The following is a 21,784-nucleotide window of genomic DNA, read 5'->3' as shown; positions in this document are numbered from 1 at the left end:
TGGGCCGACACTATGCTGAGCTTTTGGGGATACTGAGATAAAGAATCAAATAATCCCTTTCTTAAAGAGTTTACATGGTGAGAGGGAGAGAACGCGGAAGGCAAAGAGAGCACCCCTAAAACTGCACTAAGACTTTTGGGACGGCACGTATATTTAAACAGAAAAGTTAAAAGTGCAGGAGGGGCGGGGGCAGCCCCCTTTGAGAAACAAAGGCCTCGGCCTCCAAATGCAGCATTCCCCCCGCCCCCCCATAGGCTGTAAATCGTCCGGCGGGTTAGAGCAGCACCGGTGCAGAGGCCGAAGTGAGGGGGTCCCAGTGGACCCCCGGCCTCGGGTCAGCCCTCCTTCTGGTTAGCGTGCCAGTGATGGGGAGGGGCATCTGAACCTGGCGCGTCCCGTTCCACAGCTTGGGCATCACTCAGCGTACATTCAGGATGGTAGCCCCTGGGATTCTCTGTAAAGGACAGCGTTGTTCTTTTGGGGATGGTTTTGGCCCAGGTGAGAACATGGAGGATTTCTCTTGATAGGGTGATGCCCTGCTGCTGAATCCATGCTCAAGGCATGTGGGGCGTCATCCATAGGAATACTACCCCCTTACCTTATTACTTTAGCATGGAGGTGTCTAACAGCAAGATTAAAACGTAATAGGAGAATATTTGGTAATATAAGAATAGGGCAGATCATAAAAAGAGACAGTGTTACTATGTGGCCGTCTAAGTTAATTGTTGCCTGCTAGGATCTTTATGTGTGGTCTAGGGGCTCTGGTTCCATGTGATCTTAGTATCACTGACACCTCTAAAATCAAGGAAAAAAATTATCTAGTGGCGGCTGTTAAGGTGAGCCTCTCAATTTTAGTGAGGTTGATCTTCAAGCCCCCCCTCGAAGCCTTCATTTCACTTTCATTCCACTCACAGTCATTCTGGTTCAGTCCTATATGACTCTCACCTAGACTGTGGCAGGATTTGACGCCCAGCCGGTCTCCCTGCCTCCAGGCTCCCCTTTCCAGTCAGTCTTTCTCACAGTTGCCAGATTGATATTCTTAGAGCATAGGTCTGAGCCAAGCCCTCCCCACTCAGGAAGCCTCAGTGTCTCCCTCACATCCAAGGTCAAACACAAACTTCTGCATTCGACCCTTTAGCAGCTGGATCCTGTGTAATCCTGACCCCTTTCATACACTCACTCTCCCATCCAAACTGACCTACTTGCTGATTTCCTTACATGCTGTTCTGTCTCCCTTCTCTATGGGTTTGTGCAGGCCCCCCTTCCCCAGAATGCTCTCCATCCTCACGTCTCCTTATGATCTCCAGATATTCCTGAAGTACCCATCATTCATGTTCAAGAAGCTCTAGGGACTCTTCATTGATTGCTTCTAGAGTAAAATGTCAACTCCTCTTTTCAGCATCTGGGTCCAGCCTCCTTCCAGGCTGATGACGCCATCCTTCCCCTCGCACTCTGCACTTCACCAAACTAGCTGGCTCCTGCTTCCTCCCACCTCCATGCTTTTGCCCAAGCCACGGGTGGGGAACCTGCAGCCTCCAGGGTACCTGTGGCCTTCCAGGTCCTTGGGTGCAACCTATTGACTGAGTCCAAGTTTTACAGAACAAATCCTTTTATTAAGGGGATTTGTTCTGTGAAGTTTGGATTCAGTTAAAGGGCTGCACTGGGGGACCTAGAGGGCCACATGTGGCCTCGAGACCACAGGTTCCCAACCCCAGGCCCGAGCTATTCACCCTACCAGGAATGCTCTGATGACCTCACAACCGCCAGCTTTCTTCAGCACTCATGTAAAGTAGTACCTCCTTCAGAGAATCACAGAATTGGCTCATTGAAGAGAATTCCTTCAAAAGGCTGAAAATATGTATTTTGTTTTTATCCTGTATCTCTGAACATGTATCTCTTAACTGATATCCATGAACTTATTTAATGCTAAGTGTATTGTGGTAAAATTGATTTCTTTTGTAATCCTGTGTGTTTCATGCATTGAAGAACATAATTCTGAGGAGTCCATAGGCTTCCCCAGATTGCCAGAGGGGTGCACGACACACAGAAGGTTTAAGAATCCTGGCAGCCTAGTAGAATAGAAACTGCTTGAGGCAGAGACTCCCCCACTTTTGTATCTGTAGCCCCAGTTCCTGGTGAATGGTTTATCATTGTTGAATCAAGTGAATCAAATTGGTAGAATGTTCTGGAGCTGTTAGAAATCAGGATTACCCAATTATCAGTGAGCATTTTAGTAGACTTGATAAGCCCCTAAGGAATGCTGCTAGGGCTTCAGATTAAAAAAGAGAGAGGGGTGACTTTTCAGTTCTTGTAGCTTTAGTTTCTTCTTTGGTCATTAACTTTTTTTTTTTTTGCCATGCTCCTCTGTGCCAGATTAGAAGGAATGATTTGACCTGTTTTCTCTTACCTTGACAGGTCACACTTCAGCCTTATTGTGAGAAGCACCCATGGGGCCAGTGATACCTGGTGGCATGAACATCTGTCTGAAGAAAATTACGAGTTTCTTAAACAGTTAACTGCTGAAGAGTATAAGGCCCAAACAGCAAGTAAACTGTGTCCTCTGAAAGATGAACCATGGCCCATACATCCTTGGGAGCCAGGTACATATCTTATTGGTTTGAGGATTTTAATTTTAGGCTCTGGTCACATTTTTTATGTCAGATACACGCATTTATATACTTATATTTCCAGTCTTCTGGTGGAATAACAACTACTTGGGGATGAATAAATGGTTATTTAATTGTATTTGGGGTTTGAGTTAAATGGTCTAAACCTCTAGCCTTTCATTGATAAGGTTCCCTACAAATAAATTATTTTTGAACGACCTCTTGTATTCCAGAGTTAAACTGTGTAAGGAGCAAGGATCATTTTGCGTAGATATTCAGTTTTTTAGAAAAATTACTTAAAAGCATTAAAGAAGATGACTAGGAGGGAGAGGCCCATGTTAATTGTGTGTTAGCTAGAGCATCGATGTCCATGGGATGTGTCTGTATCCAGGGGCTGCCATAGATTCTGCTTCTGTGGTCTGGTAGAATGCTTGCTATGAGTTCTTCCACGTGCTACAGTGAGCCAGGCCCTGTTTGTGCGCTTTCTGCGGTGATCGGAGGGGCTAAGTGTAGCTTCTTAAGAGCTTGTGCAGCAAAGTCTTCCTCGTGACGGCTGGTTTGATAATTTGCTGTGACAGTTTCCACCCTCCTGGACTCTCCCAGGTGCCCTGACTGTGGTCCTTTTTGGGACTTGAGTTCAAGAACATCCATTTAATACACTGAGAGTAGGTAGAAAATTGCAAAGAGTAAAAGTGAGCTTAATGCTTCAAAAAGTGTTGTGTTTGAGCAGGCAGCCCCTTGTTGGTTTGTATTATTCCTATACTGTTGGGTATGCTTGTACCAATAGCTGTGTTTCATCCATGTATGGACTATTTATATGTCTGAATAATAAATATTTGATATGCAGCTGGTGGTATAGTGTGCCGAGCACTGGGCCTGGAGCCAGGAAGACCTGAGTTCAAATCCAGCCTCAGACACTTAACCTGTTTGTCTCAATTTCCTCGTCTATAAAATGGGGACAGTAATAGCACCCACCTTTTGGGGTCGTTGTGAGGATCACATGACACCATGGCTGTGAAGCCCTCAGCCCAGTGACTGGCACACTGCCAATGCCATGTCAATGCCAGGTATTATTTGTGTTGAAGCCGTATTATTTGGGGAGAAAAGTGACTTTAATGTAGTGTTGCAAAGGGGTGAAATCTTTGTTTTTTAATTTCCAGGTTCCTCAAGAGTTGGTCTTATTGCAGCAAAATTGGGCATGATGCCTTTATGGACCAAGGATGGTAAAAAATATGTTGTCACGTTACTTCAGGTAATGAATGAAAAACAGAGTAGAGCCAAACAAGTGTCAAATTAATTATATCTAATGATTATTGATAGACTCTGTATATCGTAACTGTTCATAAATATGATTACGTGCCAACGTCCTATGGAAGACTAGAATATTTTGGCTGGAAAAGGAAAGAAGGCAGGAACAGAGAGGGCCTAGGATTTCATCTGTAGGGGGAGCCCCAGTAAGGATACACCCCAAACCAACGCAAATTGGTCGCTGCTCTGCAACTTATAGACTTGGGGAGTTCCTTAGGACAAGGACTTGAACCGAGGTTGGACTGCCTCCACAGCCAGCCTCCTCACACCCCAGACCAGACAGCTGTGGCATTGGTGTGTTAAGGAGCTGAGCATGTTGATGAGTTACTTTGATGGGTCTTAATAATGGCTTCTCAGATTTTGCCAGGGATCAGCATCAGGCTCACTGATCTATATGATTCCCTTTGACCTGGAACAAAAACAACTTAGTCTAGATCGAGTCAGGGTGCCCGATCACATCAAATAAACATGCGACTTGATTGACCCTGCTCTATGTGTTCTGGATTGTCCTGATACAAATGAGAACTTTCATTCATCCACTCATGGTTCAAACTGAGATTGTGCTTTACTTCTGTTTAATTCATCATGTGGGTCAGCCTCGAACTAGATGCCTCGTGGCTTCGTCCGGCTCCCCAAATGAGAGCTCTAGTTCCCTGTTAGAGACACGGTGACAGAAGTTAGGTTCCTACTTAGTTTAGTAAGTTTATGTAGCCATAGTTTAAGTGTTATATGAATAATGTCATTTAACTGGGATTCTGCATTTCAACCTTCTGCTTACTTGGGTTTATCTTTAAGGTACAAGACTGTCATGTCCTAAAATATACCCCAAAGGAAGAAAGTCAGAGGACTCGAGGAACCCTAATAGTAGGAGGAAGGAATGTATCCCATTTCTCTGTAAGTTACTATTTTAAATAGAGGAAGTAATTTGCATGAGTTAGTTATGAATTGTTTTGTGTCTTGAAGCTGTAATACTACAGGTTATTTTTTGGTCTATGAGCAAATTACTTAAATTTCTCTGTCTTAGTCTCTGTGGAAAATCATATTTTCCTAAAGGAATAAAGAGTTTGAGGTCCTAAAAAAATCTAATTATGAATCAGATTTTTTTTAAAAATAAAAGTCTTCAGATAGAATGCTAATGTGACATAATTCTGAGCTTTTCTAACTTCTATTTTTAAATTATATCACATGTCTTAATTCCTGAAAATAACCAACTCCTCCATATTCATGTTTTTCCTTAGCTCTTGGAAAGAAAGTAGATGTATTAGCTTAATGTAGGTGAGATATATTTTTCTTTAATTATAAATTATTTGTAAGCAGACAATAAGCTTAGGGTATAACACGTCTCACCTACTTTAATAGCAACAGACATTGTCTTTAACCAAGCCCAGAAGAGCAGTGGCTAAGCAGGGAAATGGTTCCTTTTAATTTGACCGGTTCTGTGTGTGCAGTGCACGTAGCCATTTAATCAGTTGTGATAAATGCTAGGAGTACAGAGATAGAGATGAAATTGTGCCTGATGACAGGGAGATAGCTAGATTCTGTACTGAATTAATATGAGCTAAGTTTTGGGTACAGCTCCAGAATCTGGGGCCATCAGGAAAGACTTCAAGTGAAAGGTGGTAGGTACCCAAGCAGAGGTCTGAAGGATTTTAAGCAAATGGGACTCACAAGAGGAGAATCATTTTGGCAGTCACAGAGAGGCTAGCCTGGGGACGGGGGAGGCTTGGGACAGAGGGGCCAGTTAGGATGCTGACATTGCTACAGTCCAGGTGGTGAGCAATGAGGCCTTGAAGCAGAGAGTGGTAGCTGTGTGAGGGAGAAGGGGCGGGATACCAGAGAGATAGGAGATGCAGAAGCACCTGATTGGATATGGAGAGTGAGGAAAGTGAAGAGTAGATGTCAGTGCCAAGGTGGCACAGCTGGGTACCTGGGATGACAGTAGGGCCCTAGAGAGAAATCACATATTCAGAAGCAGAGAGGATTGGTGGGGGAAGGGGAGATAAGTCCATAAATGCTTGTCAGATTGAACTGAAGGTGCCCTTTGTGGCAGCAGCAAATATGCATGCATGTCTCCCTCATCCTGACAGGACCTTCACTTGATGTCGCCATCTCTGCTATCCTTACCCCCTGCCTCTCCTACACTCCTTTGAGAAAGCTGTGTGCCCTTGGTATCTCTGCTGTCTGTCCTGTCACTCTCATGCAGAGTCTCTGTGTTCTGGCTTCTGGTCTCAATTCAACAGAAACTTCCCCCTCTAAAGTTGTCAGCCATCTATTCACTTGCAGATACCATCACCTTTTCTCAGCCCTCATCCTTGACCTCTCTATGGCATATGACCCTGTCAATCACACTCTTTTCCTCAATGCTTTCTTCTTTCTAGGTTTCTGTGACACTGCTCTTTTCTGGTCGTTTAAGGCTGCCCTTTTCTTTTTGGCTCTCTGTGCTGTCTCTCTTGGTAATCTAATTAGCTCCCAAGGCTTCAGTTATCTTGCATATGATTCCTAGATTTCTTTACCTTCCCCAAACTCTCTTGTGAGCTACATACTTTCCCCCTACCACCCCTTGCCTTTTAGGCAGCTTGAACTGGCTGTCCCATTGGCATCTCAAACTCAGCATGTCAAAAATATAACTCAATATCTTTTCACAAAAAAGTTTCCCCCTTCCAGTCTTTGCTGTTTTTTATAAGGGTACCATGATCCTCCAGGTTACCCAGACCCACAAACTCAGTGTCATTCTTGGCCCCTCACCTGCACATACCACACATCAGATCTTGTTTCCGCCTATACAACAACACAGGAGTGTGTTCCATTTTTGCTGCTTAGAGCTCCAGGCCTGTTAACAGAACCTCTCACCTCTTGCCCAGACTAGTGCAACAGCCTTCTGACAGAAGCTAGCCTGGTCTTGGGGCCTCAGGTCTCCCCTCAGCTGCCAAGAGGATTTTTCTGAAGCTTAGTTGTAACTATGTCACCCGCCCACCCACCCACCCACGTCAGGTACCTCCAACTCCTATCTCCAGGACCGAGCAGGAATTCTCGTGCTTTGTATTTCATAACGTGGCCTTTCTCTCCCATTCTCGTGCTTTACATTTGTTTCTCTTCCCAGCACTCTCAGATCCAGGCTCCTCACAGAAGAGTCTCTATCTCCTGCCTTAGTGCCCCCGTCCTGGCTGTCCCCCTGCCTGGCATTCTCTGCCCTCTCACTTCCTCCCTTAGCTTCCTGACTACTTCTTCCACCTTCTGCTGGAGTCCTTTCCTGGCTCCCCTCACTACTAGTGCCTTCCCCTCTCAGATTAGCTTAGTGGGCATCTCTTAATTTACATGGGGCTGAGGGCAGGGACTGTTATTTGCCCTTCTAAGGCAGCTACAGAGTATAATGGAGAGCACTGGACCTGGAATCAGAAAACCTGTGTTCCAGTGCTGCCTCAGTCACTCACTAGCTGTGTAACCCTGGCAAGTCACTTCCTCTCTCCGAGCCTTAATAATAGTTCCGGCCTCCTAGGTCTGTTATGAGGATCAAATGAGAGAACACAAAACACACTGTAAACCGCGAAGCACAACGTCTATGGGTGACAGCTGCCGTAATTATGGTTGCTGCCAGCATTGCCATTACTCAGAGGGCTCCTCCCCTAGTCAGTTTCCTGCCCTGATCACTTGGCCGTGGCCTCCAACCTTGCTCCCAGGTCAGAGCTGCACAGCTGCCGCCAGCTTCTGTCCTTGCCCAGTACCTGCCTCAGGCCAGTGATTGTACCTTGCCCTAGGAGGCAGCCGGCTAGTCAGTGTTCCTGGGTGCACGTGTCCTCCACGGTCAACGCTGGATCTGCCCATGATCTTAGGGATCATTGAGGTACTGCCACTTGGTTTCTGTTCCCTGCAGATTCAGGTCCTCACCTTTGGAATCAGGGGCCACCTCTTGCCTCAGTTCTTCCATTCCCCAAATTGGAAGGTTCTGTGTCACACCTTCCTGGATAGACCTTGGCCCTGGTGCCCAAAGATCTCTGTCCATTGCTTTCTGCTGACCCGGGCTGGAAAAGCAAATCCTTGTGATTTCTTCTTGGATTTCCCAGTTGTAGCTTGGTCTGGTGCTCATTCCAGACCTCCTAGGAGTATTTGGGGAGAGCTTCTTCCTTCTCTGCCATTCTTATACTCTCCTGTATGGAAATGTCAGTTGTTCCCCCCTTCCCTACCCTTATGTGGGCCTACTACCCCCTTTAATTAAAAGGAAAATACTTTGAGGACTTAATGAATTCAGGATCTGAAGACTCCCTTGGTATTTTTTAAACCATAGTAAGGTTTTTAGGGAATATTTTTTTAAATGTTAAATGTTTATATTTTTTAAATGGGGTCCAGACCTCAGGGATGCAGTTCTTTAGACTGATAAGTTGGTGATTTTTCTATAATTACTTTTTTAATGGGCAGTTGGTCCATCACCTTAAATGTTACAACTATGTTTGTAAGTGCCTTTCTTTTTTACAATGCTTTATCCTTTTGCAAATGGTTTGTAGCCTGTACTGCTTCCAGTGAACTTTGCAAATTAAACTAGAAATGGATTCACTTTTGAATATTTTGTTAAATTTATTCCAAAGATGAGGAATGAACCAATGGTCCAACGTGTGCTTAGAACCCCTCTCTAAACCAGTATTTACAAAATTGTTCCACAAAATCATGCTGTTTTTGGCTTTGTGAATATGGGTACTATGAGAATGTTTCTATGCTAGTGATAGTTAACATTTTAGATGGGGAAATATAAACTGAGATGTTAAAAATATGTATTACATGTGGCAATTTCAATATGAAATTCTGCCTTCAGCATTCCTCCATCTCCATCCCCCTCCACACATAGATACACCTTACTTTGGTACCCCAGAAGTACTGGATCTCCAGGTATGGGTTCTTTCAATATACTTCAAGCCCCAGTACTGCATGGCCAAATTAATTTTGGAAGTGTTCTTCTAACCTCTGTCCGTTCGTACTAATGATGAGATTTGACTTGCCCCACATTCATTAGTGAGTACTACTGCAGGAAACACTCCCGTGGAGCCCTCACATTCCCTCCATTGTTCCCAGGCCAGTCCTGCTCATCCAGTGAGATTCCGGCCATATTTGGCCTTATTTTGGCATGGCTTCTCCACAGGATCCCCTCAGCATGCCAGAGGCTTTCTTTGAGGCATTTCTATATTTTGTGGCTATTGGTAAGTCACTTGGACTATTCAGCTGTTTTCCTTTGCTCCAGTCTCCTTTTCTAATTATGTACTCCTTGTTGATAACCCTTATGCCACCTGGAGAGTAAGCCGCCATGTCTGCTGGGTTTTTCTGCAGTGCCTTTTGAGTCATCTGCAGTTTTTGCTTTTAATGATCCGTCTCATCATTAGCACAGTAACCACCACATTTGGACCATAACACCTCAGGCCTCGATTTACTTTTCAAAGTTGGGAACAAGACCAAGTATACACTGAAGAGATCTTTGCCAGAGATCTTGCTAAAACAATCTGAAACATTACAAATCACTTTATGCCTATCTCAGGGGAAGTAACATAGCAGAGGAATGGAAAAAGCCTGGATAATAATTGTGGCAGTATTTTTCTCGCCCAAAGCAGTACAGAGAACATCAATCACTGGTGACCCATGAACAGATTTCCTTATCTTTTTAGAATCTTTCACAGACTCATTCACTCCATTAATTGAAAGACCAAAAAAATACAAGTGTGCTTGCTTATGCTTGCTCTCTCTCTCTCTCTCTCTCGCTCTCTCGCTCTCGCTCTCTCGCTCTCGCTCTCTCTCGGTTAATTGTAAAAGACATTTGACTGAGCAGAGCAAAATACAGCCTTAGACTCCTTTCCAAAAAGGGGTCTCTTGCTTAAGTACACACAAGACTCCTTAGTAATTGCAACCCAAGAGATACCATTTTGTTCACCAATCTTCTGGTGATTAATGTCAGTTAAGGTAGAAAACAGGAAGTTGTATGGTTTTCAAAGACAGTCTTTATGGGAAAGAAGATGTCTTCCACGAGGTCTGAATAGAAGAATTCCCCATAGATTGCAACGGAAACCTCACTATAGATAGATAATATCGTATTCCCGAGTCTAAGGAATGTTCATTTTCATAAAATAGAATCGTCTGGGTGTCTGCTTGGGGCCTGTGTAAATAATAATTTTTAATGACAGCTAGGTGGCTCAGTGGATAGAATGCCAGGCCCAGAGTCAGGAAGACTCATTTTCCTTAATTCACATCCGGCCTCAGACACTTACTAGCTGTGTGGCGCTGGGCAGGTCACTTAGCCTTATTCACCTCAGTTTCCCCATCTGTAAAATGAGCTGGAGAAGGAAGCAGCGAACCATTCCTTTGTCTTTGCCAAGAAAATCCAAATGGGATCGGATGTGACCAAAACGACTGTGCATGTCTGCTGCGACGTGACCAGATACTGACCTTCGATTGGGTGTGGGCTTACTTAGGAACTAGTCTAAATCATTTTTTTTAAATCAGACAAAGAAAAGCATTTTATTAGTACTGGGGGAAAATGAATTACAATATGAGAGCATGGCAATAAATATCAGTCTCTTCAAATGACTCTTTATAATGATATATGAAAATAGGTTTTATGCAATTCTCTATAAATAAAATATGCCTTTCTGTAGAGTAGAGAGAGGTCTTTTTTTGAAAGAAAATCATCATTAGCCCACTTGCTGTTTGCCTGAGGACTACAGCATAAAATAGTAATTGAAAAATAAAAACTAGGAGTATAAAATATTTAGGCATTTTAAAATAAGTTTATGAAGACTGCATGTTTTTCTTGGGCTAGAGTTTTTTTAAACTTGATAAATTCATGTCTATAGTAAGTTAAACTAAATTCAGTTGCTTTTTTTTGCTTACTTTTGCAACATTAAAAATGCAAATTTAAGAAGTACATCGTACCTATAATTAAGGATGCTAAATGGCCCAAAATTAATGTAAATCATTTCATCTTAGGAGCAGAGAAGTATTTCCACTTTGAAAAAAGATAATTGCAGGAAACTTAGTAGGTCATGGTAGCAACCTCCTTATAGGTGGAACTATTCAAATGTTGCATGCCATCAATGTCCCTTAGGTTACCTTTTGAGAGTTTTCATTTGGTTGTTTAAAAAAACAAAAAAAAACTTTAGTTGTAGTGTTGCTGTTATTTCTTCCAGGCTTAATATATTTAGTTTCATTTGAGTGATAACCATTTTTACCTGAGAAGTTTTGTGCCTAAAAAATAGCTTTTGAAGTATTTTGCCATTTCATTAAAGATAATAACAAAATAGCATATTATTTTGTTTCTTTTTTGTGTGGAAGTGGTTGGACTTCGGCATTCTCATATTTATGTTAAATATAAAAATAGCCTCAGCGTATATTTAAAGGCTAATACTTTAAAACCATAATATTCCTAAAAACAGCATCATTGTTTAATTGTCATATGGATTGTTCTACTGTCAAAGTGAGTTTTATGTTCTGTCTTGAAAGTTATTAGACTGATTCCCATTGATCTGATCAGAAAGGAAATTCAGCAATATAGTTTTGCTATCGAAAGTTCCATGTCCATATTTGGTTTTTGTTATGAAAATAGGCATGATAGAGGTCATTGGTGAAGAACAAACAGACCTTGTAAAAATAGAAGAGATAGCTGTGCTAGTTTTCTATGGTGGGGACATAGATAGAAGGTAGATGAGCTGTAGAGAGTCCTTTAGAATAACTGAAATAAATTATGTCTTCGTCCCTTGGAGAATAAGTTCTTAATAAGAAGACCCTTAATTAATAATTGATTCATTCAAAGAAGAATTTTTAATAGTCTTCTATTAAAGGCACTGTTCTGGGTGCAAAGGGGATATAAAAATGATTGACAGTCATCCCTGCAACCAAGTGTTTGCTAGTGTGTTACTGAGAATGAACTGTGAGTGCTCGATGTGCAATCAGGCTTCAAATGCTGCAGCTGACACTTCCTAGTCGTGTGTTGATGGACAGATCCATAATTACTTCAAGTTATAGACAGGCCTGGAGTTTCCACAACTATGAAATCAAAAAGTTCCTAAGGTTCTAAGGAAGATCCATGTGTGTACAGATAATGGTCAAGGATGTGATCAGTGCTAGGGCATCTTTAGAGAGGGAGAACACCCATTGGTGGGGAGAGCCATGGGAAACTTCATGAAGAGGTAAGATTTGGGGCTGGGCCTCAAAGGACGTCAACTGAATAAGTGGTTCTAGGAGAGAGGGCTTGGAGGTGGGTGGAGAGTGGGAAGAAGCATAGGCCATGTTCAGTCATGGCAAAGAGTCTAGGCTGATGGGGCAGAGTGTGCAAAGGAGATTGAGAAACAGTTTAAGAATAAAATCAGTAGCATGGAAGAGGCTGACTGTCCATTGTAAAGTTCGAGAACAGTAGGTAGGTAAGCTGACGTGGCCCCGCGTAGGTCTGTGACCTGGGTGATGGGGGCCTTCCTTTCAGAAGTGTAAATCACAACTCGCCCATCTCTGCCAGTCCTCAGAACATCTCTCCTTCCCTCCTGTAAGTTCTCCACCAGGCGTCTGCCCAGCCTTTCATTTTCGGCACCCAGGTTGTCCATCTGCTGTCCTGTGCTCCATTTTTCTGTTCAGTGGTATTTTTCCCTGGTGATAACCTTAATTCTGGTTGTTCTTTGAAGTTCCTTTTGTGTTGTAGGTTACAGCTTACTCCAACCCGTCACATGCCTTCTCATGGCCTGCTGGGTCATACGGTTTTGATCACATTGAATGTTGACCTTAAAAAGATGGGCCTTTAGGTGGAGTAAAGAAGGTCGTGGGATTGAAAGGGGTGGAGGAATTGGGAAGCTGGGAATCTTGAAGTCCCTTAGTGCAGAACACGAGCCACACCTGAACTGGATAAAGAAGGGAGAGTGAGCAGAGAGGGAGGGCAGTGTAGAGTGCCCCCACAGCATCCATGACTGGGTCTCAGAGGAGGAGAAGTCACTGAATTAGGGAGTTTATGGGAGAGTCTAAAATGGCACTGGGGAGACAGAGGTTTCAGCTTCTCTTCCAGGCCCAATGGTTCAGGGTCTGGGAGAGAAGATATGGCTATGCTGGAGAGGACACCAGATGCAGCATTGTCAGGGTGGAGCCAGCTCTTAGCACCTGCTTTCAAGTCTGCCTTCGACTTAGCTCTTAAATTCGGGAGTTGTGCTAAATAACTTCTCACGTCCCCTCTGCCTCACTCAAGAAAGGCAGTAGGAAAGTGGCTCAGTAGCATGGGTGGCATTAGCCTAGAGTATGTTTTTACATTGAAAACTCTTCTCATGTGCTTTATTTCCCTAATGAGTACTTCTTTCCCCCTAGAAATCTGAATCGTTAATGAAAATGTACAGAGACGTTGGCGTGCCGCCAAAACAGAAATTCTCATCATTTCCTGTGACCGATAATGCTATAATTAAACCAGGTAACTAATTAAAGACCTAATTCTAGCACTTGGCACAGTATCTGGCACATAGTAGGCATTTAATAGGTGTTTATTGATTGATTGAGGTAATTGGTGGTCAATTGTAGGGGGAGATGAAAATACCTTAAGTATAATTGGTTTGATGCCGGGCCTTTTGGTGAAATTCGAGCAAAGTACAAGGCACTGAACCTTTGTTTGTATATATAAAAAGGTATCTGCTTTAATAATCACAAGAGACAAATTAAATCTTTATTTTTACATGGGGCATTTTATAGCAGACTTCATTTTTAGTAACAGAAAGAATACTTTTTTCTGCAATACTGAGAGTTGCCTATTTGGAAAAGCCATTCTAAAAAGAAGCATTTAATTTTTAAGGTTCATCATTTATGTGTTGGGATGTTCCATTAAATGAATAGTTTGAAGGTAATTAGGCAGATTAACATTTGGCTCTGCCAATAAGTAGCTCTGTGTCCAGTGAGGTGGAGATTAAAGAGGGGGTATCTTAACATCTAAAAGATGGATCGAGAGGCAATTAGACTAGGCCTCTAGATGACTGGAAATAACTTGGAAGACAGTGTGACTTCAGCAAAGCTTGCTGAGAATGAGGAAGTAGAAAAATTCTACTAAGGCTTGATAAGACCCTTCACTTTAAGTCAGCATCCTTTAATACTCTGTGATATTGGCACAAAAGGCATAGGGAAGAGTAGCAAATGTGGGTCAGGAGCAAGAAATGAGAGAGGCTGAAGATGGTTTATCGGGGTATCAAATTCAAATAGCATTCCTGGCAGACTGCATATTGACTTAGAAAACCACAAATTAACATTATCTGTGTTGTACTGTGCTTTTATTCATTTTGTTAAACATTTCCCAATTAGTTTGACACTGCTGGTTTAGCCAGGGTTGGGAAGCCTGCAGCGTCCAGGCCACATGTGGTCTTCTAGGCCCTTGGGTGCAGCCTTTTGACTGAGTCCAAGTTTTACAGAATAAATCTTTTTATTAGGGAGACAATATAGAAGCCTGTCTTTCAAGCAGAGATTTTAGAAGTATCAGACATAGTGAGTTCCAGATTACATCACAAAACTAAAGTTAATTATATTTTAATAGTCAGAAAATGACTGGTTACTGATGCAAGTCATTTCTGAATTAGCTCTGTGTGGTCAGCTCATCAACTTATTAGCACCGATGTCAAGATAAATACTAAGTTAAAAGGAAGAATAAAATTAAGATATGCCATGCAATTGAGAACTGCAACTTGATATATTTTTAAATGCTACTAAAGCTGAAAAAATAGGAAATCAATAGATTAATAAATGTCAACACAGATGACTACTATTTCCTTAGAAGTTAACTATTTTCAATCCATTGCCATAGTGAAATCAAAAGACCTTAAAAATCACCTCAGTTATTGGGGGGGGGCGGAGCCAAGATGGCCGCATGAAGGCAGCATCTTACCGGAGCTCTCTCACAAGGTCTGTCAGATTCCTATAAAAAAAGTGAATTTGAGCAGATTTGAGAGAGTCAGAAACCGCGAGCAGTCTGCGTGGGGCAAATTTCCGAGCCGGGAGAGTCTGAAAGGCCGGAGGAACGAACCTGCAGGCTCGGAGAGTGCTCGGTGCGGAGCTGCTCCAGACCAAGGCGGAAGCGGCTGGCCGAGAAATCCACGTGGGAGACACACGGGGAGAAAGCTGGGCGCCCGAAACCGGTCCCAGCCCTCCCAACACAGGACGGCAGTCTGTGGGAGCGACGAGAGGCGGCGCAACGCCACCAGCCGTGAAAACACCCAGTCCTGACGCTTGCAAAACCCAGGAACTCGGCTTCTTGAACTTCCGGAAGACTCAATGGCCAGGTAAACGGCTCTAATCCCTCCCCCCCTCACCCAGAGAATTCCTCGGGGACAAAAAAAAAGAGAACTGAAACAGAGGAGAGAGTAGCGGGGCCTCACAGGACAAATACTAGAAGCTCATTAGTCCCAGAGGGGCAGAGTGGCAGGGGTTAACACCGGGAGCCCAGACGTAATCTTGCTCCCCCAGGGGAAGTGCCAGACATCAGCTCAAACAACAAACAGCTGAGACCATTGCTGAAAAGCAAGTGCTGGAGAGCACCCACAGGGAGTGAGACGCCAGGGAGCCAGACCCTTCCCCCACACCTCAGGAAACTGAAGGTTATAATTCTAGACTCACAACCCCCAGAATAAGAAAGCTGGGACAGAAAGCCCTGAGACCCACAGATAGAAATTCGTTGAAACGCCAGGAAAAGGGAAAACAACAAACATGAAGAAGAATACAAAAAAACCAAGGACAATAGATTCTTTTTATGGAGACAGGCAGGATCAAAATATCGACATAGAAGAGGATAGCAATGACAGGGTAGATACATCAGATACCTCAAAAGCTAATATGAACTGGTCTCCAGCCCAAAAAGCACTGCTGGAAGAGCTAAAGGAGGATTTTAAAAACCAAATTAGGGAGCTAAAAGAAAATATAGAAAAAAGGGAGAAAAAATCCACTGATGAAATCAAGTCCCTAAAGAATAAGATTGGCGAAATGGCTACGGAGATTCAGAATCTAGAGAGAGAAAAGGACACCCTGAGAGGTGAAATCAACCAATTGAAAATGGAGGCTCAAAAGCAAAATGTAAACACTAACTCATTTAAAATTAGACTTGAGCAAGTGGAAGCTAATGAATCTATGAGGCATCAAGAAGTAATAAAACAAAACGTAAAGAATGAAAAAATAGAAAAAAATGTGAAATATCTGATTGGCAAAACAACTGACCTGGAAAATAGATCCAGGAGAGACAATTTGAGAGTTATTGGTCTACCGGAAATCCATGATGAAAAAAGGAGCCTTGACAGTATCTTCGAAGAAATTATCAAAGACAACTGCCCAGAGGTCCTAGAACCAGAGGGCAAAATAGTCATTGAAAGAATTCACCGATCACCCCCTGAAAGAGATCCCAAACTGAAAACACCAAGAAATATTATAGCCAAATTTCAGAGCTATAAACTCAAGGAGAAAATACTGCAAGCAGCCAAAAAGAAGCAATTCAAATATCATGAAACTACAGTCAGGATCACACAGGATCTCTCAGCTTCCACATTAAAAGACAGGAGAAATTGGAATATGATATTCCGAAGGGCAAAGGAGCTGGGACTACAACCAAGGATCAACTACCCAGCAAAACTAAGCATAATTTTCCAGGCAAGGCGATGGACATTCAATGAAATAAGGGAATTCCAGACCTTCCTGATGAAAAGGCCAGAACTCAATGGAAAATTTGATCTCCAAATACAAACCTCAAGAGAGACATAAAAAGGTAACCAGGGGGAAAAACCCCACAAACCTCATTAACCAATAAGCTTAGGTTGTTTACATCTTTATGTGGGATTATATCATCTTATGTATGTTTTTTATGTATATATATATATATGTATGTATATATATATATATGTATATATACATATACATATACATATATAAGTCATTCTTGTGAATGGTACAACTATTATGACAAATGAAAGGGATATACATAGGTTGTGAATGCCTGTATAAATTAACTGATGTAAAGATATAAAATATAAATAAGAGATATAAAGGGAGGGCTATGAGGGAAGTGGTAAGGAGGTTGTAGAAAAGGGTAAATTACACCAAAGGAAGTGGCAAAAAAACATATTATAGTAGAGGGAAAGAAGGGAGGGAGAAGAGCAGTATTTGAGCTTTACTGTCATCTGATCTAGTTCAAGAAGGGAATAACATACTCTGATAAGTTTAGAAATCTAACTTGTCCTACGGGAAGTGGGAGGGAAAGGGGGGTAAAAGGGAGGGGGGAGGGCAGAAGGAAGAGGAGAAGTAGCAAGTGGGTAACGGTAAGATAAGGGAGGGGCATAAAGAGGGAGGGTTACCTGAGGAAAGCGGCGGTCAAAAGCAAAACTTTGTTGGGGAGGAGAAGGGGAAAGGGAGAAATAAAAGCATAAACAGGGGGAATTAGGATGGAGAAAAAGACACAGATAGAAATCATAACCCTGAACGTGCAGGGGATGAACATTCTCGCAAAACAGAAGCAGATAGCAGAATGGATTAAAAACCATAATCCTACAATATGCTGTTTACAAGAAACGCATCTGAAACAAGGGGATACACATAGGGTTAAGGTAAAAGGCTGGAGTAAAATATATTGTGCCTCAGCTAAAGTAAAAAAAAGCAGGTGTAGCAATCCTAATCTCAGACAAAGCAAAAGTAAAGATAGATCTAATTAAAAGAGATAAGGAAGGACATTATATCCTGCTAAAAGGCACCATAAACAATGAAGCAATATCATTGCTTAACATATATGCACCAAGTGGTAAGGCATACAAATTCTTAGAGGAGAGGTTAAGGGAGTTACAGGAAGAAATAGACAGCAAAACTATAATATTGGGAGACCTCAACCTCCCCCTTTCTGAACTTGATAAATCTAACCTCAAAATAAATAAGAAAAAAGTTAAGGAGGTAAACAGAATTTTAGAAAAGGCACATATGATAGACCTCTGGAGAAAACTGAATGGGGATAAAAAGGAATATACTTTCTTCTCAAAAGTACATGGCGCATACTCAAAAATTGACCATGTACTAGGGCATAAAAACCTCACAATCCAGTGCAGAAAAGCAGAAGTAGTCAATGCATCCTTTTCAGATCATGATGCAATAAGAATCATTTTTAATAAAGTACCATGGAAAAATAAGCTAAAAACTAATTGGAAACTAAATAATTTAATTCTAAAGAGTGAGTGGGCCAAAGAACAAATCAAAGAAACAATTAATAATTTCATTCAAGAGAATGACAATAATGAAACAACATACCAAAACTTATGGGATACAGCAAAAGCAGTTCTTAGGGGAAGTTTTATATCTCTAAATGCCTACATGAATAAAATAGGGAAAGAGGAGATCAATGATCTGGGCATACAGCTGAAAAAGCTAGAAAAAGAGCAAATTGAAAACCCCCAATTAAATACCAAATTAGAAATACTGAAAATCAAAGGAGAGATTAATAAAATTGAAACCAAGAAAACTATTGAATTAATAAATAAAACAAAGAGCTGGTTTTATGAAAAAACCAATAAAATTGATAAGCCTTTGGCCAATTTGATTAAAAAAAAGAAAGAAGAAAATCAAATTACCAGTATCAAAAATGAAAAGGGTGAGGTCACCTCTAATGAAGAGGAAATCAAACAATAATTAGGAATTATTTTGCCCAACTGTATGCCCATAAATTTGACAACCTTAGAGATATGGATGAATATCTACAAAAACATAAACTGCCCAGACTAACAGAGAAGGAAGTGAAATTTCTTAATGACCCCGTATCAGAAAAAGAAATTGAGCAGGCCATCAACGAACTCCCTAGGAAAAAATCTCCAGGGCCAGATGGTTTTACATGTGAATTCTATCAAACATTTAAAGAACAACTAATTCCAATACTTTGTAGACTATTTGGGAAAATAGGTGAAGAAGGAGTCCTACCAAATTCTTTTTATGACACAAATATGGTACTAATACCCAAACCAGGTAGAGTTAAAACAGAGAAAGAAAATTATAGACCAATTTCTCTAATGAATATTGATGCAAAAATTTTAAATAAAATATTAGCAAAAAGATTGCAGCAACTCATTACGAGAATAATACACTATGACCAGGTAGGATTTATTCCAGGAATGCAAGGCTGGTTCAATATTAGGAAAACTATTAGCATAATTGACCATATCAACAACAAAACTAGCAGAAACCATATGATCATCTCAATAGACGCAGAAAAAGCCTTTGACAAAGTACAACACGCATTCCTATTAAAAACACTAGAAAGCATAGGAATAAGTGGAACCTTCCTCAAAATTATAAATAGCATCTACCTAAAACCATCAACAAGCATTATTTGTAATGGGGATAAACTAGATGCATTCCCAATAAGATCAGGGGTGAAACAAGGATGTCCATTATCACCCCTATTATTCAATTTGGTACTAGAAACATTAGCTGTAGCAATAAAAGAAGAAAAAGAAATTGAAGGAATTAGAATAGGAAAAGAAGAAACTAAATTATCACTTTTTGCAGATGATATGATGATTTATCTAGAGAATCCTAGAGAATCAAGTAAAAAACTACTTGAAATAATAAACAACTTTAGCAAAGTTGCAGGATATAAAATAAACCCACATAAATCCTCAGCATTCCTATACATTACTGACAAAGCCCAACAGCAAGAGATAGAAAGAGAAATTCCATTCAAAGTTACTGATGGCACTATAAAATATTTGGGAGTCTATTTGCCAAGACAAACCCAGGGCCTATATGAACATAACTATGAAACACTTTTCACGCGAATAAAATCAGATCTAAATAAATGGAGAAATATCAGTTGCTCATGGTTAGGCTGAGCTAATATAATAAAAATGACAATTCTACCTAAATTAATCTATCTATTCAGTGCCATACCAATCGAACTACCAAAAAATTTTTTTACTGAGCTGGACAAAATAATAACAAAATTCATTTGGAAAAACAAGAGGTCTAGAGTATCTAGGATATTAATGAAAAGACATGCTAGAGATGGTGGTTTAGCCACACCAGATATTAAACTGTACTACGCAGCAGCAGTCATCAAAACTGCCTGGTACTGGTTAAGAAACAGGGGTGTGGATCAGTGGAGTAGGATAGGTACACAAGTAGGTGAAATCAACAAGTTTAGCAATCTACTCTTTGATAAACCCAAAGAAGCCAGTTTCTGGGCTAATAATTCACTATTTCACAAAAACTGTTGGGAAAATTGGAAAATGGTAGGGCAAAAACTGGGCATAGACCAATATCTTACACCATATACCAAAATAAAGTCAAAATGGGTTCATGATTTAGGAGTAAAAGTTGATACTCTAATTTGGGAAAGCAAGGAATAGTTTACTTATCCGATTTGTGGAAAAGTAAAGAATTCATGACCCAACAAGAGATAGAGAGCATTACAAAATGCAAAATGGATAATTTTGATTATGTCAAATCGAAATGTTTTTGTACAAAAAAAGCCAATGCAACAAGAATTAGGAGGGAAGCAGAAAATTGGGAGAAAATCTTTGCAACTAGTATCTCTGATAAAGGCCTCATCTCTAAAATATACAGGGAGCTAAGCCAAATATATAGGAATACAAGCCATTCCCCAATTGAGAAATGGTCAAAGGATATGAACAGGCAGTTTTCAGAGGAAGAAATTAAAGCTATCTACAGGCATATGGAAAAATGCTCTGGATCGCTGCTGATTAGAGAAATGCAAATCAAAACAACTCTTAGATACTACATCTCTCCTGTCAGATTGGCTAAAATAACAAATCAGGAGAATGATAAATGCTGGAAAGGATGTGGGGAAATTGGAACATTGTTGCATTGCTGGTGGAGTTGTGAGCTGATCCAGCCATTTTGGAGGGCGGTGTGGAACTATGCCCAAAGGGCTATAGAAATGTTCATACCCTTTGACCCAGTAATACCACTTCTAGGGTTGTATCCCAAAGAAATCACGCAAGCGGGAAAAGGACCCATATGTACAAGAATATTTATAGCAGCTCTCTTTGTGGTAGCCAAGAATTGGAAATCAAAGGGATTCCCATCAATTGGGGAATGGCTGAACAAGCTGTGGTATATGAAGGTGATGGAATACTATTGTGCCATAAGAAATGGGGATGATGCAGACTTCATAACAACCTGGAAAAACCTACACGACATAATGCTGAGTGAGTGGAGCAGAGCCAGGAGAACGTTGTGCACAGCCACAGATATATGGATTCCGTGAGGACCAACCCTGACATACTGCGCTTTTCTCAGCAACCTAAAGGGCAAGGACAACTCCAGGGGACTCACGATGGAGAATGCTATCTTCATTCAGAGAAAGAACTGCGAAGTTTGAATACAGACTGAGGCACACTACATGCTCGCCTTTTCTGCTTCTCTTTTGTTTTTGTTTTTGGGTTTTTTTTTTTTTTTGGTTCTGTTTCTTCTTTCTCATGATTCATTCCATTGGTCAAAATTCTTCTCCACGACTTGACTAGTGCATAAATTAATTCAGTGCGAAGTTATACATGACAGTTATATGAGACTTCATGCTGTCTTGGGGAGGGAGGAGGGAGGGAGGGGAGAAAAACTGGAACTCAAAACTATGTAGAACCGTGTGTGGTAAACTAAAAATAAATAAAGAAATTTATTAAAAAATAAAAATAAAAAAAAAAATCACCTCAGTTAAAAAAGTAGTCCTTCCTGGCAAAGCAAAATAATATGACAGCCGATAGCAAATGAGTTAAAACGATGAACAAAGGATGATTAAAGATTATGTTACATACAGGATCATCTGAAAATAATGAGAAATAGTAGAGAGAAAAAGCATATTTGCAAAAAGCTCTCCTGCAAACTGGCCTCATCATCCAGAAAACATCTGCTTGAGGATG

At 41.2% G+C, this 21,784-nt stretch overlaps 1 protein-coding gene across 1 annotated transcript in view; it reads left to right on the top strand.

Moving 5' to 3' along the window:
* MRPL3 (mitochondrial ribosomal protein L3) overlaps positions 1-21,784 on the top strand; it is a 42,730-nt gene that overhangs the window by 555 nt on the left and 20,391 nt on the right. Inside the window, exons 2-5 of the mRNA XM_036758610.1 lie at positions 2,416-2,600; positions 3,767-3,858; positions 4,710-4,808; positions 13,227-13,326. Coding sequence (XP_036614505.1) covers positions 2,416-2,600; positions 3,767-3,858; positions 4,710-4,808; positions 13,227-13,326 — 476 coding nt within the window. The remainder of the gene's footprint in view (positions 1-2,415; positions 2,601-3,766; positions 3,859-4,709; positions 4,809-13,226; positions 13,327-21,784) is intronic.

Source organism: Trichosurus vulpecula, chromosome 5 (genome assembly GCF_011100635.1).
Source record: "Trichosurus vulpecula isolate mTriVul1 chromosome 5, mTriVul1.pri, whole genome shotgun sequence".
In the NCBI taxonomy this organism is placed as follows: Eukaryota; Metazoa; Chordata; class Mammalia; order Diprotodontia; family Phalangeridae; genus Trichosurus; species Trichosurus vulpecula.
Note: the sequence above shows the minus strand (reverse complement) of the source record. Positions and strands in the feature narration are given on the sequence as shown.